The sequence below is a fragment of the Octopus bimaculoides genome, chromosome 1, assembly GCF_046866305.1.
Source record: "Octopus bimaculoides isolate indiv1 chromosome 1, ASM4686630v1, whole genome shotgun sequence".
NCBI classification, from domain to species: domain Eukaryota; kingdom Metazoa; phylum Mollusca; class Cephalopoda; order Octopoda; family Octopodidae; genus Octopus; species Octopus bimaculoides.
Window position 1 is genome coordinate 53,863,178 of NC_142928.1, and position 20,938 is coordinate 53,884,115.

Consider the following 20,938-nt stretch of genomic DNA (forward strand, 5'->3'; position numbering starts at 1 on the left):
ACATACACTATTGTTCATAAATGTTGATATAAAAGCTTGAAAAAAAAAATGCTCATTTATATAAATGAAATTAATGGAACTATATAAAACTGTGTTTTATATAGTTCCAATAATACCCTGTATTTATAAATTGCTCACTTACATTTCAGTAACATCTCTTTTGTATTTTTGCCTGTGTGTGTGTGAGTGCAATATTTTGTTTATTGAATTATTTGTTGATATTGTAGATTCTGTTGAAAATAGCAGTAGCTGCAAACGACAGCGGGTAATGCACAGCAACAGCAAAGAATCATCAATGCAAGAACTGCACCAACCATTGACTAATGGTGATTCATTTTCAAAGTACATTGATGTTAAAGAAATAGAAAACCAATCAAAAGAAAAAAACTGCTCAGCTCTAAGTCCAGACTCTGACTGTGATGACAACAATGTTCGCTATGATCTTTATGCTGTCTCAGTGAGTAAACCTATTTGAAAAGTGAAATGTGCATGCATTGAAATTCTATAAAGTTTTTGTTGAGTGTTCTTTTACTTAAGATTAGTTGGAAATTTCCCTGGGTGATTTCAAGAAGTGATCATCAAAATATTTGAAACCACTCTTTCAATGACCAATTGCCATGAAGCAAACATTAAACTCTTTATGAACTGAGAACTAAGTTTAGTTTTATTTTTTGGTTGTAGTCAATTCATTAGAGTCAGTTGAATGTTACAACTTCTCATTTGTCCTCTACTTAAATATAGATCCTTTGTTTCAAGTCAAAAGGACAATAGTGAAACTAAGATTAGATACTTTTGGCTGAAGATTCATTTATATACATTAGAATAGTATAAATGCTGGGATTACATACTTTTTACAGTATTGATTATGGTAGATTGAAAAATTTACTGACATCCAATTCTGAACTGATTATTGGTTTAAGGATTAAGTTGAAATGATAGAGAGGAGAACAGAGATTTGGTTAATCATTTTCAAATTGAAATTGCCCTTGTAATACTATTCTTTAAATCAAAGAAAATCAGAAAGCTGGCAAAAATTGTATTCAGTATAAACCATAAAAAGTAGTAAAACACAAAGTAAAGTAATTAGTAGTAACAGTAACTCTAACAACAATCACATACTTCATGTCACAATTTCAACCTCAAGTAACATACCCACACTGTAACAGCAAGCAAATTCACTTATCAAACACCTACATAAAATCAGCCACCAAAAACTACACAAAGGCAAAAACACAAAATGCAAGTTTCATATCGCTCACCTAAATTGCAACTCTAATCTCTACAAAAAGATACAGTCATCATCATCATAATCGTTTAACATCTGTTTTTCATGCTGGCATGGGTTGGACGGTTTGACTGAGGTCTGGAGAGCCAGTGGCTGCACCAGGCTCCAATCTGATCTGGCAATGTTTCCACAGCTGGATGCCCTTCCTAACGCCAACCACTCCAATAGTGTAGCGGGTACTTTTTACATGCCATCGGCACAGGAGCCAGTCAGGCGGGCTTGGCATCAATCATGTTCAGATAGTGCTTTTTATGTGCCGCTGGCACTGGGGCCAGTCAGGGGGTACTGGCATTGGCCATGTTTTGTTGGTGCTTTTTACATGCCACCAGCATGAGAGCCAGGGCTGACAAAATAGCAAATATACATTTGAAACACCTCAAGCTTGAAGAACGTTTTTTTTTTGTCAAACTTCAAGAATCTGGCAACAGAGAAAAAATATCACAGTTTTAAAAATGGCATCATATTCACATTTCCACAGCTATGCAACTACTCCAATTCTACATCAATTACTGAGAGACCTAGCTTAAAACAACAGATTTAAAATAGAACATTAGATGTAATCTACCATTACACTAAGAAACACAAATATATGACACACAAAAAACAGAATTATTGAGAAATACATATAACACATCAACTTCATAACACATTTAGAAAACCAAACAAACAAGGCAAAACAGCATACATATTCCAGGTCCTACATTTGGTCAACAGAAACAAGTCATATACAAACAATACATTAGATTCATCATTGATTATGTCAATCCTTCTACCTACATACCCAGTTCTCTCCATAATAGAGCTCATTTTACATCATCACAGGCTGCATGTAGTCCACTAAAAAAAATTTAAGACACTTGGTGTCTCATTGATTATATGGTATATGAGATTTGAGGATGTATCTATTAGAAGAATAAAGTACATATTTGAAATATAGGTAGTGTAAACAAAAGATATATTGTAAAACATTTGTAAAAAGTCTGACAGTCTGTTAACTGTATGAAGTGAGCCTGGCTAGTTGCCTGATATTATGTAGATTTATTGGTAATATTTTAGTAATTGTCATGTCTACTTCATAATATGGCTAAAGTTATTGGCTGGAGCTAATATGCTTACATAATGTGAAAGGAGAATAATTATTAGGCTAGAAACTGAGAGGAAAGGGTAACACTCATTAAAAAGAATGGCATATAATAGGAATGAATAGCAACATTCCTCTTTTTTGTCTTGTGTAATCCATAGCAATAGTAAAACAGACATCATGATGATGAACATCAGAATTAAAAATCGCACATCATCATCATTATTTAACATCCTTTTTTCCATGCTGGCATGGATTGGATGATTTCACATTAAGAGACAAGTCAGCGGGCAGCACCAAGTTCTAATGTCTGCTCTGGCATAGTTTCTACAGCTGGGTACTCTTATTAATGCTAACCACTTCAGAATGTGGAACCAGCATGGTAAGATCACCAAGTAACTCACAAGACAAAACCCATTCAATTGTGTGAGGTATAAAACTGAGGGATAAGAAAGTGTGATAGAAGGACAGGTGTGAATACATGGCTTGCTCATCTGAAAAGAGAGATATGAAATCAAGGTAAAAGGTGAAAACCAATCATCATCATCATTTAACATCCGTTGTCCATGCTGGCATGGGTTGGATGGTTTGACTGGGCTGGCATGCTGGAAGGCTCTGTCAGGATCCAGTCTGATTTGGCATGATTTTCTATGGCTGGATGCCCTTCCTAACGCCAACCACTCTGAGAGTGTTATGGGTGCTTTTCATGTGCCACTGGCATGGGTGTCATTTGTGTGACACCGGTATCTGCCATGATTGCGATTTTGCTCAGCTTGATGGGTCTCCTTCTGAAGCACAACATAATGCCAAAGGTCTTGGTCATTGCTTCCATGAGGCCCAACACTCGAAAAGAACTTGGCCACTTGAAAGGAACTCAGTCACCTCGCTTCCATGAGGCCCATTCGAAAGGAACTCAGCCACTTTGCCTCCATGCAGCCCAGGAACTTGGTCACATTGTCCCCATGAGACCTGACATTCAAAGGTTGATTTGCTTTTTACATGCCATCAGCACAGGTGCACTTGGCTTGATGGATCTGCTTAAGCAGAGCACATTGCCAAAGGTCTCAGTCACTTAGTCATTGCCTCTGTGAGGTTCAAAGTTCAAAGGTCTTGCTTCACCACCTCATCCCACATATTCCTGGATCTACCTCTACCACAGGTTCCCTCCACTGTTAGAGATTGGCACTTCTTTACGCAACTGTCCTTGTCCATACGCATCACATGACCATACCAGCGCAGTCGTCTCTCTTGCACACCACATCTGATGCCTCTTATGTCTAATTTTTTTCTCAAGATGCTTACACTCTGTTGAACATGCACACTGATATTGCACATCCAGTGAAGCATACTGGCTTCATTTCTCTCAAGCCTATGCATGTCCTTAGCTGTCACAGCCCATGTTTCACTGCCATGCAGCACAGCTGTTCCCACACAGGCATCAAACAATCTGCGTTTCACTCTGAGAGAGAGGCCCTTTGTTGCCAGCAGGGTAGGAGCTCTCTGAATTCTGCGCAGCCTAATCTTGTTCTCACAGCTATGCTCTAAGAACAACCACCTCCACTACTAACGTGGTCACCTAGATACCGGAAGCTCTCTACTACCTCTAGCTTGCCACCTTGGCAGTTGATGGAGTCTATTTTCTGCTATTTTCTGCACACGTTCATATATTTGTAAAGTATTAAAATAATCAAGACATCTCTGAAAAATATTTGTTTTGAAGGTAAAGATTTAACAATATAATTAGTAAACCAAAAAAGAAAAACACTTGTTATAAGAAATACAATGTTTTTAAATGTAGACTTATTTTCAATGGATTTTTTTTTATTGTATTCCATTTTTTAAATTTTAGTGTCATACTGGCATTCTTGGTGGTGGACACTATGTAGCATTTGCCAAAAATCCTAATAATCGATGGTACTGTTACAATGACAGTAGCTGCAAGGTAAGTTGTTTCTTTCCAATCAATTGTCTCAAGTTGTAGTTATTCCATCTTTTATTCTTACTTTTGAATTATATAGTATTTCTTTTACATTTGGGCAGTTGATCAAATGGTGATTTTTGTTTCATAATCTATCATTGAACTTTAGATGCTCCACACATTTTTAAATATGGTCTTCTCAATCATAACTAAAGGTTTGATACCCTGCATACATTGGCACAGAGGAAACAAAATTTTTGTTACATTTATACCAGCACTTGTTCTTAATTCATTTGAGCATGCTGAATTCAAATCTGAAGTTAGTTTTTCTCTGTAAGCACTAGATTTTATGCAATTCAACTTACTTTTACTTCTTGAAATTTGGACACCTCTCACATGACAACATGGCACATCTGAAAACTTTATGGCCATACAATCTTAAAATTAGACTCAAAATAACTGTCTGATACACCCCACCACACACACATATATAGGTGCATAGCTTAGTGGTTAGACTGTTGCATTCACGATTGGGAGATCATGGTTTTGATTCCCAGATTGAACGTTGCATTGTGTTCTTGAGCAAAATACTTCACTTCACTCACTTTCTACCATTTCATTCAGGCCTATCACTTTGCCCTTATACCTATCCATTGTGCTATTCCACCACCACTACTACCACCATAATACTGCTGCTTGATTGTGTGCATATGTATATACATACATATATATATATATATATATATATATATATATATATATATATATATATACATACATACACTGACACAGATATATTTTGTCTCTTTTTCAGGAAGTGTTTTGGGAGCAAGTTGATGGAAATTCTGCCTACATTTTGTTTTATGAACGTCAAGGTGTCAAATTTAGTAAATTTATGCCTGATGTATCAGAAAAGGAGCCTGATATACAAGAAATTGATGATGAATTTGAATCGGAATATCGCAAAATGTGTGTAATCCAGTGATGAAGATTGTTTATTTAACATGACATCTTTACTCTACACTTGACCCCTTCAATATTGCTTTACTCTACACTAGGCCATATCTGCTAACAGTCTATGCAGTATACCAAATGTTGAACCGGTGCTAGAGCTTTGGTGCCTAGCATCTAAAATAGCTTACCTTCTTCAAAAAGTAAACAAAGAACTGAACATTACTTACCCTACAATGTTTGTCTCTAATGTCCTGTGTAAGCCTTCTCATTGTTTCTAGTAATGGTCAGTAGTTCTGGACTTAATGGAAACAGAAGATATTCTACAATTTCATTTTATTTATTTAATTTGCTTTTTGTTAAAACATATATTAATTTCTTTTTCTTTTACTCATAGCATTAAGGAGAGTACAGAGGGCAGAGCGATTATTTACCCTTTTGTTCTCTTGTTTCAGTTTGGTCATCTACTAATCCCTTCAGAAGGATTAGCTTCTTTCTTAAAAAAAAAAAGCTTAAATAAACCATTCTCTGTGCTCATTTTTATTAGCTCATGTTTAATGCAGGAGTATGTAAAGTTGCAATAGAAAGATACACCAAGTGCTATGTGTATTTACTCTCTTCTTTCACAAGACTTTTTTTACATTGTAATTTATTTGATATAAAACTTTTGTTTCTATTTAAAATTTTTGTTTTATACAAACATCTATATCTTTAACTTACAAAATATATTTTCTCTTAATTTTCATTAAAAAAAATCTTGTACTATAAATATGAAAATTATTTGTAAAATATATATATATATATGTATGTATATATATACACACACACACACACACACAGTTGTTTGTTAGTTTTATTTGTTTTACCATTTTTAATTTTGGTGTATGCAATGGAATGTGTGAACATTTTTTTTTTAATCAATTGTGCTGCATTTCTTTAAGAAAATCTCCAAAGACTCGTAATCAACAGTTTATTAAGTAGCTTAGTTTATTCCTATTTGCTAACAAAAGTAAGTGTCTTATTTATTTATTTTTTTTAATATAAACACTATGAATTTCTCATTATGAAGTTTCTACACTGCATGTAAATTAATGAAAGAAATGATTGCACAAGGAAAATGTTGATATTTATTCTCATATTATTGTAAACTAAATTGTCATTTGCTTTCAATGGTGCAATTATGTGTTTTGGCCATATTTGTTTCAAAAGAACAACCATTATTGTTGATACCTTTTGTCTTCAAGCAAAACCAAAATAATATTTAAAAAAAATATGATTTTATTTAATTTTCAACTGCAATGTTAGCTCAGTAAGTTGAATTTTGAGATTTTAAAATTAGATTGATTGCATGTTTTGTTAGAAATTCCTTACTACACAACTACACTCAATTTTGACATTGATACAGTTACTGTTCTTTATGAACACTTATATGCATAGTTATATGCATAAAAATTAACATATTTTGTATAAATTCTGGGACTTGCCTAACCAAATATTTGCAAAATTCTGTAGTATTTTAAAATAGGTTCTGGCAATGAAAGAATTAACTGTCCTGAATATCACAATCTTGATATCTAAGATAAATAGCCTTTAAAAAACATTTACATATAAAGATTGCAAGTTTTACTTTTAAATTTAAACCTTTTGATTTTTGTGAAAGTTGTTCTTTGTGTGTGGTTTAAAAAATATATATATTTTTTTTTTATATTTTTTTTACAAAATCTTTATTGGTTGATTTATTTTTACATTTGATCATAGTTTTAAAATTGTCATCTTTCTATGTAACTCTCCGTTGTCCACCTCAACATCTATAGGTCACAGTATCCTCTCTCTTGTTGTAGAACAAATTTCTCTAGTAATTAAGGAATCAACACCCAGCATTTATTTATTTTTATTCCTTCTTTCTGTCTATCCTGATGACATTTTGTTTTCTTTGACATTTATTAGTAAATAGATTTTCCATCTGTCAGTTGCCAAGCTGTTTGATTTCACCATTTGTTAGCCTACTTCTTGGATTCTCTTTCACATTTCATCATTTACTGCTGTTTGTTTCTTTCATATCCTTCATGCTAACCAAAGTGAAATAGTTGTTAACAGTTGCATTTAGTGTAGAAATATCTGTGAAAATATATTAAAATATCTTCTACCAACTTACTTCTACAAATTAGTATTTTGTTTTGTAGGAAACAAAAACCAACTACTTGATTCTCTTTGGGATCTAATACATTACTTTCCTCTCTTTACTTGAGATGTAAATTTGGTGTAGTGTTGCTAGATGTTCAGTAAAAGCAAATATTGTATGAGTTGGAAACTTTTCCTCATTAATATAATTTTCCAGTTTCAATGGATCATCCCATTGAAAGACATTTATATATCTAAATTTCTTTACTCCCTGACAAAATTGTAGTCTTCTCCGGAAAAATTATTTAATTATTAAGTAATTTAAAAAATTTTTATTTGAAGTCAACAACACAAAAAAAAAAAAAAAAATCTGTCAAATCAAGAAAACATTTTTACTGAAAATTTTTGTTAATTGATAGAATAAACGTTACTGATGCTTTAATTTTGTATCATGTTTTATTACATGATCATCTTAAAGATTAGCAGATTGTGCCTAAAATTTGAAATTAACAAAGAAAGTTTTTAAAAGATCAGATTCAAATGAAAGTTCTTGGCTCTTTTTTTTTTTTTTTTAATATAACTTTCCAAAGGTTATCTAAATGAAATATATTTTTCCTTTGGAATATTTGTGCTGATTACTAATAGCATATGTAATGCTAATATTTCATTTGGGTTGATTAAAATGTGTTGATATTCTTCTGCAATTACTAGATCACTTCATAATTTTAAATGAGCAACTTGTATTAGTATATTTCAGCTGTTTACCTTGCCAATTTAAGTTCATTCTTTCACTTTCACCCGCATAAAAATTGTTCTATGTTCTCAAAATAATTACTTAATCATTGTCTAGATTCAAAAGTGATTTTTTTTTTGTCAGGTATGTTTAGTTCTAATTCCATCAACCACCAATTTTTAAAATTCTCATTAACACATATTGTTCTCTATAGAAGTCTGTGACTTGGTTATTTAAAAATACACTAAGCATTGAAAAACCTAAAGCAAGCAAGTGCATCTGTTGTGACTATATTTAATTTGGCACTTATCATAGCTAATCTTTGCTACTCTCTTAGTTGGGAAATCTGTCAAAGTTTTTACAATTCCCACTTGAGTATCTAGCTAATTCTTGCCAAAGATTTTACTTTATCCTATATCAATTAAGCTTGTACTTTAACAGTTCTTCTAGAACTTTGTATTTATGCATAAAACTTAAAACTTTATCTGAAAATAGTGAAAAACATCACAGAAATATTGCTGTCTATTAATTTGATAGATAAAAAAAATTAAAAACCTGGCTATTGACATTTTAAATAATTTTTTTATTCTTTGTATCTTTTTATTTATTATTTTTGCTAATCTGGTAGCATTCTGTCCCTCTTCATTTTATTCTTTAATTATTTCAATATTTGTCATAAACCTCTTTAACTTATTGTTTAAAATTTGCAGTTGCTTCACTTTTAATTGCCATATTTTATTGTTGAGTATTTCTGTTTTAGATAAATAGGGAATTATTTTTTTCATTTCTTCATATGGAATTAAAAAACAAGCATTTAAAAAGATTATTACTTTTCAACTGTGCAGACTATAGATAAGAGATTGGACTGCAGTTTCATTTTATACAAAAGATATATATATATATTTGTACCCATTTTTCACATACATTCCAGTCTACTAGGAGACAAACTAAAATGTCAAGAAATGTTAGCTTTCAGGATTGCGTATTTCAGTGATTTTCTGATTTGACAATGACTATTCTATGTGTATGCATGTGTGAGTGCTTGTCTGCACATATGTGAGCATGGAAATAGTTGCCTTCCTCATAAGGTTCATAGTATGGTATGAAAAGAACAGATTTTTGTTTCATTCTGTGATGCCTTCCCTATATTAACTTAGACTAGTTATATTAGTCTTTGAAATTATGGACTTTGTGGTAAACAGAGTAGTTGGCACAATTTTCATTGAATCAAATATTTGTTCAGTAAAATTTCTTTTAAAATTTTCTTTGTATTATTATTTCATTTTTTCAAAAATCGTTTAATGTTTTGTTTTGGGCTGTTTCCCAAATGGATGCAATCATTAGTTTGCTTGTCAAGTTATTACAAAATCTTCATAAGCTTCAATAGGACTTCCTAAATAATTATTATAAAGTTTTTACAATATTTCTTCTTTGTCCCTCCTCATCCTTTTATTTTTCAGTTTTTTTTTCTATTTCAATATATTTTTCACATATGAAGACATTCCACTTAAGTAGTTTTGCCATTTATTTTAGGCTAAGCAAGTTATTCGTATTGGTTGAGTCCCCCACATGGAAATCTAATATGAATTTAAGACAGTTGATGTTTATCTGCATAAATTTGGCACTAGTTTAAAACTCCCTCTGTGATTAACTTTGTTATCAAGCAGACATTTCATTGAAGTAGATTATATAATATATATATGTGTGTATATAGATGTGTTTGCATGTGTACATACATGTGTGTGTAATATATGCATAGATATGTGTGCTTATATATTTTATATATATTACACATCCACTCATGCCAGCATGGAAAATGGATGTTAAATGATGAACTTGTATGTGTTGTTTGAAACACTGTAAGCTGCAGTAAAACCACACATCCAAGTTAAGTTGGATGTGCAAATTAATATTCTTAACAAAGACTGCTTCCATTGCTAATAGTTGATAAATGTGAGTGTGTGTGTGTGTGTGTGTGTGTAGTTAGATCTGCATGGTTATGGTAAAAACACTTAGTTAGCCTCTAGCATAGACAAGGCGGTATAGATAACACAAAAGGAGAATAATCAAGTTTATTAATCAGTGTATCCAGTACACTGCGTCCCATATCGAAATTAGAAATTCTGATCAGATGACAGCTACTATAGAGCTCCATTATCAAATAACAAAGGTTGCTTATTAAATAATAAATAAGTCTATGAATAAACAGAATGGAATTGGTAGTTATGTACTACTACACATTTCAGAAGGAACATTTCAAAATGCATCTTGTGTAACTATAAGGTACTACGTAATTATTCAGTATTCCTTCCCATCAGGTACTTGCTATATGTCAGAAATCATTTTGCTGTAACGAATTTGCATGGGTTTGGTGCTCCTTTAGAAAAACCTGTAGTACATAATTACCTATTCCTTTCAATGGCCCAGTGACTGACACTCAGTAGGATGTTATTTGCTCTTGAAATTCATATAAAGAAATTCTCACATTTATTTACGCTGTCCCTTTTAGGAAATTCAGAATTATCAAATTGGGTGAGGAAATTGCAACTTTAAGAAAGTTTTAGCAACAAAACAGTTATATTTACTGAGATTAGTAAATAAAGTTTTGTAGATAAACTAAATTTTGAGTCAGAGTTTTATCCTATGATTTGATCATAACAGTTCGGTTATTTGTCACAGATTATTAAGAAGGATTTATAGTATTTTTTTCTTTTTATATATGTTGGGGGTTAACCCATAGCTCTAGAATCAGATTAGTATCTTTCTTTTTGTTGCCTAAAATTTTCACTGGTTTTCTCAAAATGAAGTATTTTTTCAATTTATATCCATTTTCCACTTACAATCATATCTTAGTGTATCCATCCAAAAAATATAAGCAAGATTATAAACTGTTGTCCATTATTAGTATGAATAGATGGTTTTGTAAAAGAAAAAAATCAGTTTTGATCAATTTAGTGTTCAGATGAAAATTGTGAAATATCTTGAAATAGAAGAAATGACGTTACTGTCTCTTGGCTTTATACAACTTTTGGACATTTACCTACTATGGTTCATTCAAAACTTATATTTTGTTGAATTTCTTTTTCAACTATATCCCACCTCAATATTGTCAGTTATTATCTATATTAAAAAAAAAGTTGCTCTATATAAAGAGAGTTTGAGTTGAAAAGTGATAATATGGCAGTTAGGAATTGAATATACAACAGAGGAACCAAACACAGCCAACATGGTTCAGTTTTGATATCTCTAAAACTGACTGTTGTGAGGGCATTAGTGGAAATCACTTTCAAAATAGTCAACAACTTTACAATAGAAACTTTTGAACTCATTAATAATGTTAGTTCTTATTGTCTTTTGTTTTGGTTGTATAGTTTTATATTTTGAATCTGTTATAAAGATTTCATTGTTCTGCTTAGAATTTGTTTGTTATATGAGTTGTAAATCCTCTTTTTAACAAGAGAGAACTGAATTTATATTTGAAATTGAAAGAAAATTACTGGAGAAAATAAATTGGTGTATTTCAGTAAATTGCTTAAACTTGAATGAAATTTAAATAGACCAAGAGTCACTTTTAAAAAAATAAAATCATCCTGATAGCAATTCCATTCTTGTTGCTGGCAAATATGAACATTTTCCTTTTTTTTTCTTTTTTTTTCCAGATGAAAGATTTTCCATTCCTCTTTGAACCTGGCTTTGTAAATATGTACATTTTATTCTCAAAACATTATCAGTAAACAGGGAATCAGAGTAAGTTGGAAAAATACCTGTTATGTTCCCTTATTCCATTGAGTAACCCTTTACAAAATTCATTGAAGACTATCTAAACGAGTTTACAGACTTGTGCGTCTAAGTACAGTAGCATCAACAAGGGTTATTGTTGTGATAGCATCAGTGTGCAATTACTTTACAATATGTGATTTAAAAAAAAAATGATATAACTTTGTGTTATTGTCAAATCTTGAGATTTTATTAATTGTTTTTTGTTTGTTTTTATTTTTAAGATGATTGAGAAGGGAATGTTAAGTGTGTATATGCAAATGTGTGTGCAAGAAAAAGTGATGGAAAGAATATATGGTTCTATTGATTGAATAAACAACTCAAAACACCTCAAATATCAACTGGCTTTGTTGTTCTCTATATTGTATGGTTTCATTATATTGTGTAATTTATGTATAGATATTATTACCACTGCAGCTAAATGTAGAAATGTAGATGTTGTATACCTGAACTTTTTAACAGCTTTCAATACTGTTGATTGTGGGATAAACAGACTATACAATTTGTATAGTGTGAGAAAATATGGAGAACGACCAAATGATTTCTTAAAACACAGAAAATGAGAAATTGCACCTAATCACTCTCTCTCACAAAGGCTGTCAATCCCGAACAGCGTGCTCAAGAAAGCTTTTCGGGGACTGTTATTGTTTGGAGTAGCTCTAACAGATGTTATCCTCCGTTTTTAGTACAGCCACTCTGTCTAGTTATGCTGATGATACCAATATATCAGAAATAATCACGAGTTCGGATGAGATTGAAGACAATTTAATGCAGGCAAGATTCAAGTACTTCACTACCAACACCACCACCACCTCCCCACTTATCACAACCTGGACATAGGAGGGACTACAATCCAATGGTCAAAAATACATCTCTGTACTCTAGGTGCACTACTGAGAGCATTTGAAACTTGTAACATTCTGGAATGAAGAAGGGAGAGAAATGCAGTCATCTACATCTGGAATATTCTGGAGAAATTAGCACCAACTTTGGTATTGAAAGCCCTACCAACCCTGAATTGATTATTGTTGCATAATACCCAAAATTCCATTCTTTCCTGAAAACAACTCCTGGATATTCTATTGTGTACAATCTTAGATGAATGTGCACTGCAGTAACATATAACTCACTCATTACCATGTGTGAAGCTACAATAAGCTTCATAGCTATGTTTCAGTTTGAATGCAGCCAGGTAACTAAAACCACAAGAAGAGTATTAGCATATATAATAATTGTATATGAGCTGATGGCAACATGGCATCATCTTTGACATATGGTGGTTCTATCCATATCCACAAAGACACTTTTAGCACAATATAAAAGTTGTTTACCATTGCTCTCCTTCAGTTTTTTTCCTGCAGGCATAATTAAACAGTACCTTTTTATAGTTTGATAAACTGGGCTGTGTCTTAGCCACTGATATAACACAGTGCCATCAATAGGACATGAACCTCCAACAACAACTGGACATTTTTTACAGAAACCATTAAGCTATCCATGCTTTCAGTCCCTAACAGACTTTCATTTTATGTCTGCTAAATTTCAATCACAAGGCTTTGGTCAACTCAAGGTTGAGGCAGAAAATGTTTTTCAAGGTGTTGTATAGTTGGACTGAGCCTTGCTACTTCCAACTAGGTATAGATGCAAATCTAACATAGATTTTCTTCTATATAAATCCTCTACAAGTTAAGCTCTTTAAAAATATTACTGAAATTTGCTAAACCATTTAACTTGTTTTTGATAAGGCAATGCAATATTATTATCTTGATCACATACCATGACAAATAAAATATGATAATTAGGCTGAGATAGTATGAGGAAGTTAATTAAAAGAAAATTACTTTATGCTTTTATTGTTGTAAAAGAATTTCTAGCTATTTGAATGTCAATTCTATATTATAAAGTACATACAACTTCAAAATGCTAAATTGAAAATTATCCTTTTTGTGTGTGTATTTTCTCTTGTTATTTATTATATTTCTTCATTTAATTATAGGAATTTTTGTCTGCCAAGTAATGCATATCAAGAAATTACTTGTGATAATTAGCATTTGTAGTTATACTGTAATGAGAATTAGAACGTTAAATTATTTTCAACTTCCATATAAACTAATGGTTTTTAGTCTGTTCTTAATTCTAGCAATTCATAAATATTTTCAATTCACCTTACTCTTATTTTTTTATAGGCACAGTTAGGATTATAATTGTGTTTGCGCAATTGTGTGATTCTAAGTTTTATCTTGGAATCTCATCGTGATGGCACCTTTGCCCAGCGTCGCCTTTCTGGCACTTGTGCCCGTGGCATGTGTAAGGACTTTCGAGTGAGATCATTGGCAGTGCCCCTGGACTGGCTCTTGTGCAGGTGGCACGTAAAATACACCATTTTGAGTGTGGCCGTTGCCAGTACCACCTGACTGGCCTTCATGCTGGTGGCACGTAAAAGCACCCACTACACTCTCGGAGTGGTTGGCATTAGGAAGGGCATCCAGCTGTAGAAACTCTGCCAAATCAGATTGGAGCCTGGTGTAGCCATCTGGTTTCACCAGTCCTCAGTCAAATCGTCCAACCCATGCTAGCATGGAAAGCGGACGTTAAACGATGATGATGATGATGATTCATTATCAGATTTCAAAAAGAATTTGAGATCTTTCAAGGCTTGAAATGTATTCACATCATCATTATCATCATTTAGGGTCCATTGTCCATGCTGGCATGGGTTGGAGGGTCTGACCAGGGCTGGAAGGCTGCACCAGACTCCAGTCTGATTTGGCATGGTTTCTATGGCTGGATGCCCTTTCTAACACCAACCACTCTGAAAGTGCAATGGGTGCCATTTGCATGATACTGGTGGCTTGATAGGTCTTCTTCTCAAGCACAACATAATGCCAAAGGTCTTGGTTTTTGCCTCCATGAGGTCCAACACTTGAAAGGTGCTTTTTATGTGCCATCAGCGTGGGTACCAGTTACATGACCCCAGCATCAGCCACAACTAGGATTTCATTTGGCTTGACAAGTCTTCTCAAGCATAGCATATCACCAAAGGTCTCAGTCACTAATCATTGCCTCTGTGAGGCCCAAAGTTTTAAGATCATGCTTCACCACCTTATCCTATGTCTTCCTGGGTCTACCTCTACCACAGGTTCCCTCCACAGTTAGAGACTTGCACTTCTTTACACAGCTGTTATCGTTCATCCACATCACATGACCATACTAGCGCAGTCTTCTCTTTTGCACACCACATCTGATGCCTCTTATGCCCAACTTTTCTCTGAAGATGCTAACACTGTCAAGCATGCACATTGACATTGCACATCCAGTGAAGCATACTGGCTTCATTTCTTTCAAGCCTATATATGTCCTTGGGTGTCACAGCCCATGTTTCACTGCCATGTAGCATAGCTGTTCACACACTTCTGATTAGTATAGAAGAGTATTTTCAAGATTTGAATATTATAAGGATTTTTCACTTTTATTGCTTTTTAAGAATTGCCAGCTGTACTTCTGTCGTTATCATCATCATCATCATCATCGTTTAACGTCCGCTTTCCATGCTAGCATGGGTTGGACGATTTGACTGAGGACTGGTGAAACCGGATGGCAACACCAGGCTCCAGTCTGATTTGGCAGAGTTTCTACAGCTGGATGCCCTTCCTAGACCAATAAAATTTATTATTTGTACAATAATTATCTGTACAGTCATTTTAGTCGCATATATATATATATGTATATATAATAATTTGCACACATCTACAAAATGACTTTCTAAAATGAAATTCCATTATGCAGCTGAGGAGTACATTTTCATTGTACATTTTATGTAGTGTTCTCACTACATGAATAAATGAAGTTTGTACGAAACGTACGTACTGCTATAACCTATTGAATTTTTGTTGCTTTTCTTCAAATATATATATATATATATATATATATCTGTGTGTGTGTATATATGTAGAATAGTTAAACCTCAGTGCCATGAAAACTAGCAGTATTGTATAATTAACAAATTTCAGTTTATAGAGTTGCATTTAAGAACTTCAATAGTCCTGAGTCAGAATTCAAGCATCTGTACTGCAGCCTTTTTCTACAAATTGTGCCACTGCCATGCTTAAAAAATAATTTAAAAAATAGTGACTAGATATGACATCATTTCCTTGAAATTGTGTTTGAACTTGGTCTTTATTCTCAGGAATACACCTGGAACCTATATTTTGGTAACTATATATTTGTAGCAAACAGTGAAAGTTGAGTCACATTGTTTCCCTATGACACTTAATGCTGTTAATTTGACAATGCTATCACTACTTACGTAACCATTCCTTCCAACATGTATCTTCATTCAATTAAGAGGCATTATTCTCAACCATTTGTTCATTCTTTCAAAAGCAAGTAAAAATTTTCCTATTTTGAAAACTACTGTCCAATTATCACAATATTCAGTACAGAACATGATTTTTAGTTACAACTTTCTCAAAAAATTTGAATCACCTACAGGCCCATATATCTATGATAATCTTATTTTACAACAACGTATTGAATGTAACTCTATCCTTCATTAAGAAAAATGTTCATTATAAAGCAAGTTGAGAAACCCTTAATTTATTCAAGGGAGACATATTTGCTAATTTTACCTAAGAGAGATATTTGCGATTATGTTCATAGACAAAGTAATGTGACATGAATCAGTGAAAAATTATTTTTTTATCAAATTTTAAATGTTAGATCTTTTCACTCTTAGCTGAAAAACTGTTGAGAGATTGAAAGATTCTTTGGACAATACTTATTTAAACCATTCTTAATTGGATACTCATGGATCACCAAAGCAACTAAAATACAGCCATCTGCAACTTTGCCAATTTGTGATTAGGCATTTGATTTGAATTATCTCAATAGTTGTTGTTGCATACTGGAATGAAAATTAGAACTGATATACTAAAAACTGATAACACAAGACTAGTCAGCTCTGTTGTATCTGATGTTGAAGACAACTAACATGCTAAATCCTTATAACAGTTTTAAATAGAAAGTAGATGTACATTCTTTTTTATATTGAATCTCATGAACTGCTAATTCCTATTTTCCCACTGATAGTTGTGAAGTTAGGAAAAATTGTTGAATTACTGTTAGGATATGTTAAGGCAGTGAGCTGACAGAATCGTTAGCACACTGGAAAAAATGCTTGGCAGCATTTTGTCCATCTTCACATTTCGAGTTCAAATACCACCGATGTCAACTTTACCTTTCATCCTTTCAGAATTGATAAAATAAGTACCAGTTGGACACTAGGGTTGATGTATCCCCCATCCCTAAAATTGCTGGCCTTTTGTCAAAATTTGAAACCATTTTATTAGGGTATGTTCCATTTGGTATTACCAGATAGCCATTGCTTACCTAGGGAAACTATAAGGTATGTGTTAAAAAATTTGTTTGCACTTTTACTTAATTCATGCATGAGGTGGGAGTGTTTTTTCTTAAAATTCCATAAAAGAGATGTGTGCCACTAAAGTAGGATTTCATAGATATCATTACTATTAACACCTCCATTGCCTTGTTAAAACAGACATGGCAGCCCTGTGGTATAAAAACTGTAAGTGCCATTTTGCAATGAGCAATAGCGAAGACTTTGGGTGGAGGAATATATATATATATATATATATATATACTAGATCCTGAGAGACACAAACATGGCTATTTATTGCATGTTGGCAAATACTTGCACAAACCACTCTCTTTTCAACTACTGAAAACTGTTCCCCAGTTACCAAATTATTCTTCTCATCAAGTTTACAACTTTAGAGCAGCTACAATCAATGCAAGTACTATGAAAGGAAGGTCCAGTGAGATTGTTGAAATGCTAGATCAGAGGAGTATAGAAGTGTGCTGCTTGTGAAAGATAAGATGAATAGAAGCCTGAGCCTGACTTCTCACAAGCAAGAAACAAAGGCATAAATTTTGGAGGTAGGCAATAGTGATGGTGTCTATCTGTGAGTGTAATGCATATTTTTACAGAGAAATGGCAAGAGATGATCACAGTAGTCAGAGTGTCCAATAGGACAATTAATTTTAGTCTAATACAACAGCAGCATTTATCTCTACATATGCTCCTCAGTTGGGACTGGTAGATAAATAGGACTGATTTTACAAGGCCCTTTTACAGATTGTCTCAACAGGAATTTCATCATCATGGCTAGTAACTTCAACAGACATGTCAGGCAGCACTCTGATGGATTTTGTGATGTACATGGAAGCGACAGTTTCAGTTTTAGAAATGAGGAAGGAACAAGGATGGTGGAGTTCTGTGATACAAATGGTGATCTGTAAAACTAATTTCAGGAAATCAGCTAGCCGCCTGATTAAATATTAACCTGGTGGACTCAAACCAGATTTACTACATCCTCTCCAGAAAATGGGGGTACACAGATGGTTGTAAATGCAAAGTCTTTTCCTGGCGAAGACTATACAATCTTGTATAAGTGGCTTGTAACTTCAAACTTGGAACTAGGTGGATTAAGAGTCCTTCAGGAAAAGGAAGATACATAAACTTATAGATCTGTTGAACAATCAGAAATTTAGAGAAGTACTAGTTGAAGCATTTCACAAAAAGGAGGAAGAAATATAGATGTAAAGCATAGAGGGACAAACAGCATATAGGACCTAAAGCATACGGACTTAGGGTTCCAATGGGACAATCAAATGAAGACTGAAGATCAAACATGTAGCTGGTACAAGCTTCTAACCAGACCAAAGTTGATGTGGTGGGTTGCACAGTGAAGTAGACAGAGTCATAAAGACTTAGGGACAGAACTGGAAGAACAGGGACAGCAAAGAATTATACCAGGTAGCAAGAAGCGAAGCTAGGTGAGAAACAGAAAGTAAGGGGTTTGCCAGTGTTCTACAGTGAGAGAACCAGGTGCATGAGGTGTTCCAGAATGCAAGGCAGTATCTCAGAGGAAATTGGGAAGTTGTAGAAGACAAGTGTGTGGAGATGGACTAGTGCATGCTTGAACTAATTATTTTGAAAGCAAAGAGGTATGGAAGTGCTACTATGAAAGGGGAATGCATGAGCAAAAGATAGTCTTCCCAACGTGGACCTGGCAGAGGGACCAGTTATTCTAGTCGAGTGTGTAAAAGATAAAGCAATATAGGATGTGAAGACAGGCAAAAATCCTGGACGATCTTAAAATATATAGTCAATCAGGAAGGTGACACATTGTGACTGCATAGCAGTAGGATAGTCAACTGTTACAAGAGTAAAAGAAACGTCTTAGAGAAAACTACAGCAGTAATCAAATTGTGGGATTAGGTCATGAAAGTTACAAAAAGTGTTATAGCTCAATCAATTCATCATCATCATTATTTGACGTTCATTTTCAATGCTGGCATGGATTGGATGGTTTGACATGAGCTGATAAGCCAGAGAGCTGCACCAGTCCCCAGTCGTCTGTCTTGGCAGGGTTTCTACAGCTGGATACCCTTCCTAATGCCAACCACTTTACAGAGTGTACTGGATGCTCTATTACGTGGTGCCGGCACATGTACTTTTCTACATGGTGCCAGCACACATTTTTTTTTATGTGGCACTGGCACAGGTGCTTTTTACGTGTCAGGAGTACAGATGCTTTTACGTGACGCCGGCACGAGTGCCTAATTCTATTTAGCTTGACGTGTCTTCTCAAGCACAGCAAATTGCCAGGAGTCTCGGTCCCTTTACATCTCCTCAGTGAGGTTCAATATCTGAAGATCCATTCTCACCACTTCGCTTCATGTCTTCCTGGATCTACCCCTTCCGCAGTTTCCCTCCACAATTAGAGCTCGGTACTTCTTTATGTAGTTGTCCTCATCCATACGCATTACGCGAACATGCCAGTGTGGTCTCCTCTCTTAAGAAAGGAATTAGCTTCCGTGGAATACAGTTTTGTTTTGTTCCAGGAAGTATTATTGATGCTTTCTTCCCGGTAACGTAACTTCAAGAGAAATATTTAGGGAAAAGCAATCCGTTGGAATTCGCATTTACCAACCTAGAAAACGCCGGCAATGGAGTCCCTCTCTCTGTGACCTGGGGGTTGCTGTGACAGCCAGGAGTATACAAATGGTTTGAGTGAATCATATAGGCCATGTACACGGTTGCTGTTAGTAATGTGAGATTTAAAAACGAGTATAGCGACGAATTTAGAGTGCAGGTTCACCAGGACTTGGTTTTAGTTCCTTCCTATTCATTATAGTTCCCAGGCCATAACAGAGAAGTTAAAAGCCGGATGCCCTTGGGAGCTTATTTATATCTAGGAAGATCTTTAGAGTCTGTAGATAGTTTTTGTTACCTAGGTGACCTAATTAGCAGTAGAGGAGAATGACCAGAAAGAATAGTGGTGAGAATAGGAACAGGCTGGGGCAAGTTTAGATACCTATGACCTCTGTTGGTAACAAAAGATTTCTCCGTCAAGAGAAAGTTGATAGCATGACACTTGTATTTCAACTGAAATGCTACATGATAGTGAGATGTGGGTGCTAAATGCAGAAGATTTGCAAATACTAGAAAGAAATGACACTTTCATGTTCTAATGGATGTGCCTGAGCCACAAAGTACAAATATGTTGAGAGGAAAGCTGGTCATAAGAGGAACCTGTTGGAAAAAAAACTGGTCATATGAGGAACCTGTTGAAAGAAAAACTGGTCATAAGAGGAATCAGTTGAGAGAAAACCTGTTCATAAGAGGAACCCGTTGAGAGAAAGATTGTTCATAAGAGGAACCAGTTGAGTGAAAAATTATCCGTTAAGAGGAACCTGTTGAAAGATAAACTGGTCATAAGAAGAACCCGTTGAGAGAAAAAGTGTTCATAAGAGGAACCCGTTGAGGGAAAACTGGTCATAAGAGGAACCCGTTGAGGGAAAAACTGGTCATAAGAGGAACCTGTTGAGGGAAAACTGGTCATAAGAGGAACCTTCTGAGAGAAAAAACTGATCATAAGGGGAACCAGTTGAGGGAAGACTGGTCATAAGAGGACCCTGTTGAGAGAAAAACTGGTCATAAGAGGAACCAGATGTAATAGCAAGGGAGACTGCAGGATTTCGGACATG

General features: G+C 34.2%; 1 protein-coding gene across 8 annotated transcripts in view; it reads left to right on the forward strand.

Annotated features, from left to right (window-relative positions):
- Positions 1–12,207, forward strand: part of LOC106879368 (ubiquitin carboxyl-terminal hydrolase 32) — a 161,711-nt gene extending 149,504 nt beyond the window's left edge. For 4 of the 8 annotated variants that reach the window (XM_089350953.1, XM_089350965.1, XM_089350966.1 and 1 more), the window contains exons 32-35: positions 228–457; positions 4,216–4,308; positions 5,099–5,253; positions 11,749–12,207. In XM_089350953.1, coding sequence (XP_089207079.1) covers positions 228–457; positions 4,216–4,308; positions 5,099–5,253; positions 11,749–11,752 — 482 coding nt within the window. In that variant the 3' untranslated portion in view covers positions 11,753–12,207. Of the gene's footprint in view, positions 1–227; positions 458–4,215; positions 4,309–5,098; positions 5,919–11,748 lie in introns of those variants that run through there. The other 4 variants (XM_089350951.1, XM_089350956.1, XM_089350959.1 and 1 more) reach the window with 1 other exon arrangement.
- The last annotated feature ends 8,731 nt before the right edge of the window (positions 12,208–20,938 follow it).